The sequence below is a fragment of the Bacillus rossius genome, chromosome 15 (assembly GCF_032445375.1).
Source record: "Bacillus rossius redtenbacheri isolate Brsri chromosome 15, Brsri_v3, whole genome shotgun sequence".
NCBI lineage: Eukaryota > Metazoa > Arthropoda > Insecta > Phasmatodea > Bacillidae > Bacillus > Bacillus rossius.
Window position 1 is genome coordinate 3724741 of NC_086342.1, and position 13032 is coordinate 3737772.

The 13032-nt window shown below is 40.1% G+C and overlaps 1 protein-coding gene across 1 annotated transcript in view; it reads left to right on the plus strand.

The window, feature by feature from the left end:
* Window positions 1-13032, plus strand: part of LOC134539241 (sestrin homolog) — a 230481-nt gene that overhangs the window by 73587 nt on the left and 143862 nt on the right. The window contains exon 3 of the mRNA XM_063381051.1: window positions 2356-2385. Within this exon, the coding sequence (XP_063237121.1) occupies window positions 2356-2385 (30 nt within the window). The remainder of the gene's footprint in view (window positions 1-2355; window positions 2386-13032) is intronic.

The following is a 13032-nucleotide window of genomic DNA, read 5'->3' on the forward strand; positions in this document are numbered from 1 at the left end:
ATCTGTGCTCCACTGTATTTCAAACAGGCATTCAATTCATCAACTGGTGTTGAGCGAGGTAGCGTTTGCCTAAAGTCTCCAGATAGTAAAACCAATGCGCCACCAAATTGAACCTTATTAAGTTATTATTTCTCAAGTCTTTCTAATTCTTCCAAATACTTTTTGTGAGTCAACTCGTAAAACGCGTACTATGACAAGCGAAAACAAAAGACGGCAGTAAAAGATTTTTTTGTGCACGGATTTCAAGGAGAATATATTCACTCCGTGAAGCGTCTAATCTCCTTTCTCGCTAGAACTTCCAGAGATAATTAGGTTCTAAATTATATATTAGCAGAATTTGAATAAAATGTATAAAATCATATTTTTAAAATATTTTCTTTTCCAAAAACGCTCAGACCTGTATATGTTTATTTATTACCTAACACCATAATATTAAATTGAATTAATGAAATTCCCTGAAATTTTCCTTTTTTTTTTTTTTGAACTTTTACTATAAAATCACTCGCGTATTGAATTGGAACATTCTGTCAAAATTTCAAGTCACTCGATCGACTACTTTTTCGAGTTTTGCGAGCACTGTGAGTGTTACTGTTTATTCGAACAATTCTGCCATTTGGAACACGCCAAATCTCTGAACGAAATAAGAAATTGATAACAGATAGCGCTATCTGTGCGGGAAATGCAGGGACTGTCTCTACAGCGCTCTCTACGCTGCTGGCTGGACAAGGAGGAACGCGAGCGCGCTGGTAGCAAATATAAAGTTCAAGGCATTCACAGCTGACTGTATAGGATACTACCTATATCTATTTTCCGAAACAAGTGCATACGCAACTCTTTGTCTTATTCTGTAGTTCATCTATCTCTCTCAGTTCTATTTTTTTTTTGGGGGGGGGGGGGGGGTGTTACGAATTACTGCACAAAGAGGAGAAAGATAACGAGCCAAGTCATAGTGCTCTATTTATATATCTTTGGCCAAGTACCTATTTTCTGTCCTTTTCGCGTCAGAATCGTTTCAAAATAATGTTTCACAAAAACGTTGCGTTGAAATTTGGCCTTCAAGTTGTACTCTTATCGCGCCCAAAAACGTTTCACATCAAAAATAATGAACGGGTGGTAAAATAATGCCCGTTTTTGTGCGAGAAAAAAAATCACCATATATACAATAGTGTTGAAGCAGTGTTTTTTCTGACTCGAGGTGGGACTAACCACCGAACGCTCTTGGAAATGTTTGTCCGTCTGGTTTGTTTCGGTGTTTCGAAGGCGATATGCTTGTTTCGACACAGATTTTTTTTAGTTATACTTCTTCAAGCGGGTTATGAAAAAAAATACGTCAGTGAATTTTTACGATTCACGAGCACGATGCTACGTGCATTAAATGCACAAGCTGTAACTTCTAGAGATGGTGGGGTGGCTGGCACCAAGGACAAATACTTGATTATTACAGTTCGAAATTGTCAACAAAATTATATACATTCCATTTTATGCTGCTTAGACCAGCCATGTTAGAACTTAGGCTAAGTCGTGGTTTGTGGCATTACACTTTAGTGGTTACTACATTCTACATAACAGCAAGTCACATTTACTTAACTGTGTGATACAACTTATGAAACTCAATGAAGGAATCTCGCTACACACTTACGATTTACAGGATGAAAAAAGGTTAATTACAAATATAAAAAAAATTATGTGCTTTTGAGTTATATATTTTAGTGATTGATATTGAATTCTGGTTCTACGTAAATAAATACAATTATTTGTTAGGATATTATTGATTTACATTGTGTTTATAAATCTTCAAGTGTTTTGATATAATTGAGACTATGTTCCCGTATGTATAATTTATTTGCATTATTAATAATTATTTAATAAATAATATTAATAAATTAGAATAAAGTTTAAGCACATTTATTGATTTTCAACACGTGTTCATACTAATTTTGAATGCTGCGTATTTATTAAATTTTTCTTAATTTGATTGAAATTTATACTTTATACCAAACTGTGTTTGTAATATCACTCCATGTTCCTGGAGAATGCAGAATTAAAGTTGGTTTTCATATTACGCCAAATATAAGTGTAACTTCTGAACTGCGCGTACCAAAGTACACGCACTCGTCCCCCCCCCCCACCAACACCATCAACAGAGCGCAGCAAGTCAGTCTCCCTGACGCGGCGATACGAGGTGAAGCTGAGACTGCTTCGCTCACGTCTCGCGGCTGCTCGCTGGGGCAACGGACTGACTGCTGTTTATCTGATGCCGTGCCTTGTGTAGGCGTGTGTGTGTGTTGCCTCGCTCGCAGGTCACAGTTCACTGATGGCGTCTATATCTCTGCTCTCTGTTCTCGTGTGTTGCAGCAGCCGCCTCTGGGGACCTTCAATGAACAGGTAAGAAGTCCACGTCTTCAAGTAACCCCCACTCCTCAAGATTTATTGTAGTTTCACTTTTCCCTGCACGTTGCTTCGTGTCAGTGCTGCTCTGTTGTGTTTTAGTTTTCTAATATAGTTTGGATATGAACGTTTGATGGAAGATAATGACGAAGGTAAGCGTCCAGGATACTCAAATATGCTTGTGAAACTGTCACTGCGTCGAAGATTGTTTTCCATATAATTGGGAGGTAGTAAAATTATTTTATGCTGGTTGAACTAAAGCTATTGTAGGTTTGTTTTCCTATGTTCTAAACATTCTAACACGGCAAAAACATTGATAAAAACATGTCTACAAATAGTTTTTGATGTTTAAACATCTTAGCTCTCGGAATGCGGAGTAAATTCGTGAAAATGGAACGGAAGCAGTGGCGGATCCAGAAGTTCGCCTCGGAGGGGGCACTCTAGGATTTCAGAATAGCCAGAGAAAAAATGTCTTAAAATTACTAAATTTGTATTTAATCTACTCACACACTACACATAACATCCAACCACCAGATTTTATGATTCTTCAAGAAATTCATTAATTATCTTAAAATATTTTACTTGTTTCAGAAACAATCATTTTCGTTGGCAATTATTAATGTAGCAGACAACTGGTTTATCGGGAAAGGGGGGGGGCACTTGCCCCTGGTGCCCCCCCCTTAGATCCGCCACTGAACGGAAGTCGCTGAACGGAAATGTGTAGAGACCGGAAAAATTCGCGAATTCATTTCGCGATAGGCTAAAATACAAATAGCTATACCTCAGTGCTGCCTCTGCTATTGGCTCACAACTCACCTGGATGACTCTGGGCCGATGAGAAACACCCAACCAACGCTTTATCGAATCACAGGCTGCTACGTTGGGGCGTCTCACAAGACAGCAGCCAATGGGTGGGTGACATTTCACCGAGTGTACGTAGAACTATGGAGTTCATCCTACAGGTCATTGAACCCGCGAATTTTTCCGGTCCCTAGAAATGTGTCAAAAATACGGCGGAACCACGTGTAGCAATTAATCAGTGGCGTAGCCAGGATTTGCGTATGGGGGGTGTTAAGAAGCATGGCCCCCCTCCCCCCGTATTAAAGCGGGGGGTCCGGGGGTCCTCCCCCGGAAAAATTTGGATTTTAAGGTGTAAAATAGTGCTATTTTAGCAGTTTTCGGTGCTTAAATTTAAATATTGTAATGGTAAAAATTTTATTAATTTTAATATGAAATTTGTTTGAGTGATGAGTAAGAAATTAATTAAAGATTTGGTGCTAAGGGGGGGGTTAGAACCCCTAAAACCCCCCCCCTGGCTACGCCCCTGCAATTAATCCGTATATAGTAACTTTTGTAAACATTAGGGGACATACCAAACGTATAGGTGTGCCAAATGAAACTTTAAGATAATGAAACTACCCTGGCATATATTTGGTAGCCTAAAAAAATCATAGGAAAAACTAACCGCAAAGTTTAAAATACCTAAGAAAACCTGCATTACAATCATTATAATACATATTCTCCTTCTAAATTCTCAAGAGGTTTACTAGCACAGGGGTATTTGGTAACCTCAACGTACGAGGTTCAAATTACTTCACTGGAATTTTTACTTTTTTTAATAACATAATATAATAATGTAATAATAAAAAAACAACGTTGAACCATATCAGTAAGGATAAGGTTTTGTTTGTAGGTAGTTTTTTACAGACTGATTTCAGTAATTTAAAAATATATATATATATATATATATATATATATATATATATATATACAAACATACACTAAGTGTTGTAATATGTGTTGTACAACGTTTCAAGTTATTATTTTTTTAGTAGTTCCTTAGAGGTATGATATTCAGAAATTTTGTTATTTGAAAAGCGACGTGGCATTATTTTAAAGAATTAAGTACATCACTGGCGTGTAATGAAAGCCTCGCTCACATTATTATATTTTTTTTTTATTCTCGTACTTGTTTACATCTCATAGCAGTGAAGATAGCGCGGGTTGTGTTTGGAAGCGATGCCGCGAGTTGACAGCTGAATGGCTCCCTGTATCGGCGCACGAGCGGAGCTCCGGGTGAGACATGGTCCTTGCAGCAGCGATGAACCCTCTTGGAAGGAGGTGGAAGTGACGAGTGAACCACACATAACTTAGAAACACACAACTTAAAACATTCATGATTTAGAAATCTCGAAAAAAAAAAATCCACGTAACTTAGAACTGTCATAAGTTAGAACGATCATAAATTAGAAACACATAACTTAGAAAAACACGACGTAGAAACACACAACGCAGAAACGTCATAACTTAGAAACGCACAACTTAGAAGATACTATCTTGTGTGTTTCTAAGTTGTGACAGCACCCCGAAGTGACGAGTGCTGGCCAACACCCAGGTCTCCAGAGCGCCTGCGTGCTCACTCCACCACTCCACCACTCCACCACTCCACCACTTCAGTTCTCTTGTTTCCGGAAGCCGTAGAGACCACTCCCGCAGTCCTGCCCTCGGCTGGAAAGAGCCGGCCTCCCCCCACCCCGCCCCAAAGACTCCTCTCTTGAATTATTCACGGCCGCCTCCCCGTCTGTCGTTGCCGAGCGCCGCAATTCCGGCACACCTGCCGGTGCGCGTACCAGAAATGTTGACTCTGTTACGTACGCGTGCCGAATTCAAATATTGTAATTTCTCAACAGCCCTGTCGAGCACTATTAATTTTTTTGTTTGGAGTTATACTTCTTAAGGCGAGTTACAGGAGAAAAAAAATTATAAATTAATATTCACAGTAAGAAAAAAAGGATACATACAAATTAGCTTCATAAAAATTATATACGTTCTTTAAATCTTATATTTTAGCGTTTTATATGTAATAATGGTCCTTATCATTAAAACAATTTATTTATTATGAATAGTACAGAAATAAAATGTAGTTATAAAATTTTTCATTTGTATTTATATAAGTGAGGTTGAGTTTCAGTATGTATAATTTGTTTATTTCAGAGATTATAAATACATTATTTATTAATAATTAAAATTTATCAATTATAATTAATTTTAGCATATTTCAGGTCTCTAACTATAGTCTATCGAAGCCTGGGAGACAGCCACCCGCCGACTCTGCGCCGCGCGATGCCTACCTACCAGGGGCTCTGGGCTGCGAAGTACAGCAGCCAATCACAGCGCGTCGTCGATGACGCCAACAGTCTGACAGTTTGTTCTTTGCCGGATTCTTCGTTTTCTTCGGTTTCTCCGACAACCAAACGTATCACGAGGAGGAAGAAAAGTTTTCAATAACTATTCCAAATTTGAATCTCTAGACATTTTCTAAGTAATTTCCCGAATATTCTCGTCAGGGAAAACAATTTAATAGAGACCTGAAAAATTCGCGGGTTCATTTCGTGTTTTGCTAAAATTCAAATAATTATACCTTAGTGCGGCTTCTGCCATTGGTCCACTGTTAATCTGGAGGACTGAGGGCCAATTAGAGACCCTCACTCATAGAAGTGTCGAATCACAGGCCACCCAGTCGAGACGACTCACGAGTCAGCAGTCAATGTACAGTTCGGCATTTGCCCCGAGTGTGTAGAGGATATTGGAGTCTATCCTGAAGTTCATTGAACCCACGAATTTTTCCGGTCTCTACGCATTCATCATTCGCCGTAGAAGCTAATAGCATGCGAATGATTTTTTAAGGTCCGGATCGTATAGTCTCTTTCTTGGATTAAGTCACCGACTGTTTTAAATGTTTCTTTGGCTTTCTTGGTTTGCCCGGTTCAGTTGTCACCCGCCCTTGAAGACGGCTGAAACGAGATACGCCGAAACGTCGGGCAAGCCTTCAACTGTGCATACGTGGCTTCAACTCAGAATCCAAGAAGTAATTAATTATTAAAATGGCATTAGAGCTTATGTTAGTATATACTGTCATTTTTTTTTACTGTTATAACATAAATCAATTTTTTGAACGTTTAAAAATGTAATTGAAATAATTTTCAGTTCATTAGTATCAATAGTTTGGCTAACTCTAACACATGGATACACGTGCAAAGTAAAGTAAATGAAGCCCTGGTAGCGCGCACCAGATACTCGGCGTCTCAAGGAGGATAGACGCGAGGGCGGGAGATGGGGCTGATGCAAGTGCGGCGCGCAGTTACGTCAGCCAGGCGCGCTGTTTGCGCGGGGTGTTATCGCCGCTCGCCAGGAACACCGGCTGTCCCTGGGTCAACCCCTCCCCTCCCTTCCTCCCTCCCTCACTCCCTCACTCGCTAGGGGGTCCGAGGTTCGATCCCCACCCCCACCCCCACCTGAGTTTTGTGTGTGGTGAACTGTTACTATGCGCGCGCACCATCCAACGAAATTTACTCACGATTAAAAAAAATCTACGTACAAAAAACCACATACACATAAATAAATTATATATGTTCTTTTGAATATTTATATACTTTAGTGATTGGTATTGAATTCTGGTCCACATCATTAAAAAAAATTATTCATTATGCATATTAATGATAAAAATTGTGTTTATTAACTTTTTCAAATATATATATATATATATATATATATATATATATATATATATATAAGTGAGGTTATGTTCCTGTATGTATATTTTATTTGCGTGATAAAGTATTATATTATTATTTAATAATTAAAATAACCAGCATATGTATAGATTTTCTTTTTAAATTAAACTTTATCTTATTGTACTAAATTAAAGAATTAATTTATTACACATGTTTATATTAATATTGAATACTGAGTATTTTATAAAAAAATTAATTTAATTTACCAACCGTATTTATATCACTCCTATATTATTTCATTTCTATTAATTATTTGCATGCGAAATTAAAGTTAGCTTTATATTACGCCAGGTAAGTATAACTTTTAGCGCGCGTACATCAGTACAAGGCGTGTGAGCACTATCTCTAGCCTGGAGTCGCTAAGGGCGACACTCGCTCGCACATCACACGCCTCACAGCCTCTAAAGCGTCAGGCACCTAACGGTCTTCGCGTCGGTAACTCCGCCTCTACGGGACTTGTAGCGGTGACCCGACCATTGTTATGATGAGTTATTAGTAAATACCGGAAAAATTCGCGATTTCAGTGACCTCTAGGATGGACTCCATGGTCCTCTATGCACTCAGGAAAATTACATCTGCTCATTGGTAGAGCCACGGAATTTTCGCGCATTCATTTAGTCGCAAGCTAGAATGCAAACCTCCACACTGTCGCACTGTGTTCATGATTGGACCGCAGTTATCTGGACACGCCCCTCTACGACCGTGAGCCAATGATGCCCAGCTAGGAGAAAAGTAAGCGAATCAGGTAGTGTCAAATAACAAGGATAAAAATGTTCTCGCTAAGAAATCAACCAATGGGAAAGTAAACATGGGTCGAGCACACCTATAACTTTGAATTCTATCCTGAGGCCAGAGGAATTCGCAAAATTTCCGGGACTCTACTCATTGGCTACTGACTCGTGGAAACTTTTTTTTTTTAACCGGGATGCTCGTGATTCGATGCTTGTTTGTTGAGAGTTTTTCATTGGCCCAGAGTCCTTCACATAAACTGTGCCCCAATCATTGAAGCAGTAAAAAGGCAAACGTATTTGGATTCCAGCCAATCGCGAAATGAATCCACGAATTTTTCAGGTCTCAAAATATTAGAGATGAGGTCTCCCTGCACGTCCAATGTACCAGTAACAATACTGTGTGTTGGATTTTACACACGTCCTTGAAAATACCTGTACACGTTATAGATAGGGGCATGCATTTTTCGCGAAATAATCTGATCGCTCATTAGACTGCAACGAGGTATGTATGCCCTCTCTAGCGATTGCTCCCTTGTGATTGGCGGCCGTCTGCGAGAGAAGCCATCGCCCTGTTCGGCTGGCCATTCAGGACGAGTTTGCTTCCGCACTGGATGGCTGTGATTGGTGCGCCGACAGTAAACATGCGCCTGGAATAAACCCAGCCAACCGCGAGACACAGAAAATGCTACAGAGTTTTAAACACACAGCTGGTCGGAGAATCTTTTCGCGAAAATTACATGACCCTAGTTATAGACTAGACAAGTGGCATGCCTCTCAAATGCTATTCATTCGTAGTCACAGACACTTTCAATGAATCCGGAGTGGTTCGCAAATGGCGCGTTAGAACCTGGAGCTCTGCCCGCCGGTTTCTTAAGTAGAGGAATAGTAAAACTGTTGCCACTGGCAATGCCCTTGAGCTCAGAGGCCGGGGCGAGATAGTAGTAGTAGTTCCTTCACGTCGCGACCTGAGGACAGGAAGCAGCAGTGAGCTACCCCCCCCCCTCCTTCTCCCCCTAGGGGAGGGGGGGGGGGGGTCGTAGAGCCGCTGTGCACAACGTCAACAACGGAGGTAAACAAGGCAGGCTTGTGACCTCGCAAGAGAGAGAGAGAGAGAGAGAGAGGAGAAAACGGTCATTTTCTAGAGTAGGCGCTCTTTTGAAACTATGACGATAACATTTTAGTTCTTATATTTGACGATTTTGTAAAACATCGTTGAGATATTTCAAATAATTTACAGGTAGTTAACCATTTTTCAACAGTTGGTTAGGTTATGTTAGCTTTATTTAAAAAAATATATATATACCTATTAAAATCATTTGAAAGGTTGGTTAGGATAGGCTAGCGAAATTTAAAATACTTACCGGCGTTTTTTTTTTCTCCCGGGACAACAAAGAGACCGCATTCATGGCGATCAAAAGATCCACTTGGGTATTCTTGTGCTGCAGAAACTGTATGCGGCTATGTGACTCTTTTGATTTCCTCCAACAAAGTGCAGTTGAAAAGTCACAGTGTGTCTCATGACAGGTGCTTGCCAAACTATTAGACAGCCTTTTCTAGGATTTTATCCTGCGTGGGAATTATTAATTTTTGAAGTGAAAACTTCTTTAGCCGCGCTGAGCGATTTTTGGTAGGAGTAAAACTCATGGGTTCGCGTCACCGACATGCTAGTGACGTGTTGCGCCAGACTGGCGAATAGCAGTGGCCTGTGTACATGTATACATATATACACTTATACATTGTATATACTCGACTGTATCATGTGCGTGTTGGACTCTTTATTGGATGGGTAAAATCTTGTAAGTTAGCATCACCGACATGCTGTAGTAGCAGTAAGTGAAGTTAATTTTACCACGTGAATACATGACCTAGGTCTGACATCACTGGTAAGTCAGAGCTAGGTAATGAATTTTCACGTAATTTTTACATACCACCACTGACATCTGTTGTGACTAAAAAATGATGTAAGGATAGATTATATCATGCTGACATCGTACTGATATAATACCAAAGTCATTTTCTTACGTACATTTGACGTAGAAATGATGTCATATTACACATTTAAAAAACAAAGATATAAGTTTTCACTTCTGTTGACAGTCCCCATTACTAACTTCTTTTTTTTTATTAGGGAAGTAGATGGAAAAAAATTTCTATATTGATTGATTTGTTGAAGAGTTATTTCAGGTTGGTTGGTTGGTTGTTTGTGACGCGTGTTTAGTTGCTATGAATATAGAGACCGAAAAAATTCGCGGGTTCAATGAACTTCAGGATGGACTCCAATATCCACTACACACTCAGGCAAATGCCAACTATACATTGGCTGCTGACTTGTGAGTCGTCTCGACTGGGTGGCCTGTGATTCGACACTTCTATGAGTGAGGGTCTCTAATTGGCCCTCAGTCCTCCAGATTAACAGTGAACCAATGGCAGAAGCCGCACTAAGGTGTAATTATTTGAATTTTTAGCACAACGCGAAATGAACCCTGGAATTATTCATGTGTCTAGCCTATGAAGGGCGCGCGGCGATGTGGGCGCCAGGCTCCGGCAGACAGAGAGTGGGTCAGGGGCGGGCCCCCCACTGTGCAGTGTCTGGCTGGCGACATTTACCAGTCGCCATCGCCTCGCTCCCCGCCGACAGTGCGTCCACGTCCCAGCAGACCCCAGCAGCCGTCCATGTTGGGAAGCCTTCATTTCACAGGCGAGACAGCCACACCCGAAGTTCCCCCAAGTTCATACTCGCCTTTTTTTTTTTCTTTCCCGTTCCATCTCATTGTATAAACAGGTGTGGCATTAAATTTTGCGGTCGATTAGGATAGGTTAGCTACATTATAAGTACCTTAAAACATTGGGGATGGTTGGTTATATTAGGTAAGTATAGCTACATTAAAAATTACTGTAAAATCATTTTATGGTTGCTTAGCAAATAACATTTTAATATGTAGCTATCCAGGGCTAGGAAACAGTTTACATGATTTCACAGTAATCTTTAATGTAGCTATCCTAACCAAATCAACCGTCCACAATGTTTTAAAGTATTTATAATGTAGCTAACTTAACCTAATTGACCATTAGTTATCATGAGTTGTCCAAAATAAACATTCATGGAATATGGGGCGTCCCGAGAATATTTGTGGAAGACAAAGACTTCCTAGATTTTATACGGAATGAAAAATATACGAATCCACGAAATGAATCCGTAAAATGTTTCCGGTCTCTAGGAATGTAGCGCAGCGCGAGTGCATGAGCCGGTGAAGGCGTGGTTCTGCAATCAGGGGCTAGTCCAGTCCGCGAGCGACTCGACCTAAGCTCGCTCTTGCGGAGGGACGTGAAAGTAGCCGTCGAGCTTTTCCCAGTCGCCGCGAGAGAGCGCGCCGCGACACCGGGGACCTAACCAGTGGCGTAGCCAGGATTTGTGTATGGGGGGAGTTAATAAGCATGGTCCCCCCCCCCCCCCGGGATTAAAAGGTCCGGAGGTCCTCCCCCGGGAAAATTTGGATTTTAAGGTGTAAAAATAGTGCTATTTTAGAAGTTTTCGGTTCTCAAATTTAAATATTGTAATGATAATTTTTTTATTAATTTTAATATGAAATTTGTTTGAGTGATGAATAAGAGATTAGTAGTATATATTGGCCGGTCCGAGATCAGGGTTCAGGGTGTGGTGCCGGTGCCGGTGTCCGCCATATTGGATTTGTGACGTCACGACGGCAAAAAATCCTCAAAATTCCTCAAAAATGACTCAAAATGACTCAAAATTTCCCGTTTTAAGAAAAAAATTCCCGTTTTCGAGGGAAAAATTCCCGTTTCGAGGGAAAATTTCCCGATTTAGTCCTTAAAAATCCCAACGGCTAGAAATGTCCTGATAGAGGCTTAAGCATCCTTAACTCATGCCTCAGTTAAGCCTCTATCAGGATGTGACCTTGACCTTTGACCTTGACCCCGACGGTCATCTTGGATCCACCATCTTGGATGACATCATTTCGTTTTCTCGAACATTCCGGCATTGTGTTATCCGCCATTTTGAATTATGACGTCACCGTTGCAATTTCCGTTACGGCCGCCATCTTTAAATTTATTATCCGATTTTAATGAAAAAAATTTAAAATTTATAAAAAAATTTAAATAAAATTTTTTTAATAAATTATTAATAAAAATCATACATTTACGACACGGAGCTCGGAGTCCTCGGTTCGAACCCGACGAGTGCAAAAAAAATAAAAATGACGACCGATCCTTCCCCCGCGGTGGCTGCAGGCATACTGACTCCCTCCACTTTTTTTTTAAAAGCATATATATATATCGTCAGGTAGTATGACGTCATGTCCGCCATCTTGTCCTCGTCTGCTGGAAGCCATCATCAGTGTATCGTCGGCGAGAGTGCGCTGACGCCATGTTAGTTTAATTCTTATCCGCTAGAGTGCAGTAATAATTTATTATTGCTGTGACACCCGACATATTGTCATTTGGCCGCCATCTTGAAAATCCATAATTATTTAGCTAGAAATTCGGGAAAAATTCCAAAATTCATTAAATAAATTTGTAATCTATATACTGATCGATTAGGTCGACTAAGGTCCTTGGTACGATCTAGGACGATGCAAAAAAAAATTAAATATAACATCAATTTAACATAATAGTAACAGGTTCGAGGAATTAAACACCACAAGTTCTTTTACAAACATAATATTTATTACATAATTTCTATTCTACTACAGGATCATTTGCGAAAGCCAGCAATCTTATAATCATTTAGTTCCGCAGCGGTGTGAAATGACTAATTCTTAGCTCCAATCGGTTTATACTAGACAGAGTCCAGCCAGAACCTTTACAGACATAGTCCACCTCTTCTTGACAGAGTTTCTGGATACCGTTTTTAACAGTTTGCTTCACATCGTTAGAACTGTAAATTACTGCAGCCGATGTCTTGAATGCACACTTATTCACTTTGTCATCGAACGGATATGGCTTTCCATATATACAGTCCAACCACAAGTTATATTTCAAAGGTCCGTTTGTTGCTACATCATCAGTAAGCTGATTGATTATGTACCCTCTGATATCATCAAGAAAATTACAAATGTCTTTCGACTCACCTAACGTATTTAAATAATAGCAGTCCTTCAATGTTCCACGAAATGCAGACTGCGCCAAGTAGAAGCCATTATCGTTCACTTGTAATGCGCCGAACACAGTCTTAGGTTTATTTTCCTGTTCAGACGTCATACCAATCGGTTGCTGCACATCGGTTTTCTTGCTTGTACGCTCACGAGCCTTCAACCTAAACCGAGGAGTCGAAATTTCTGCAGGTAGTTCAGCAGTAGGCACACGGACTTCGCCTTTAC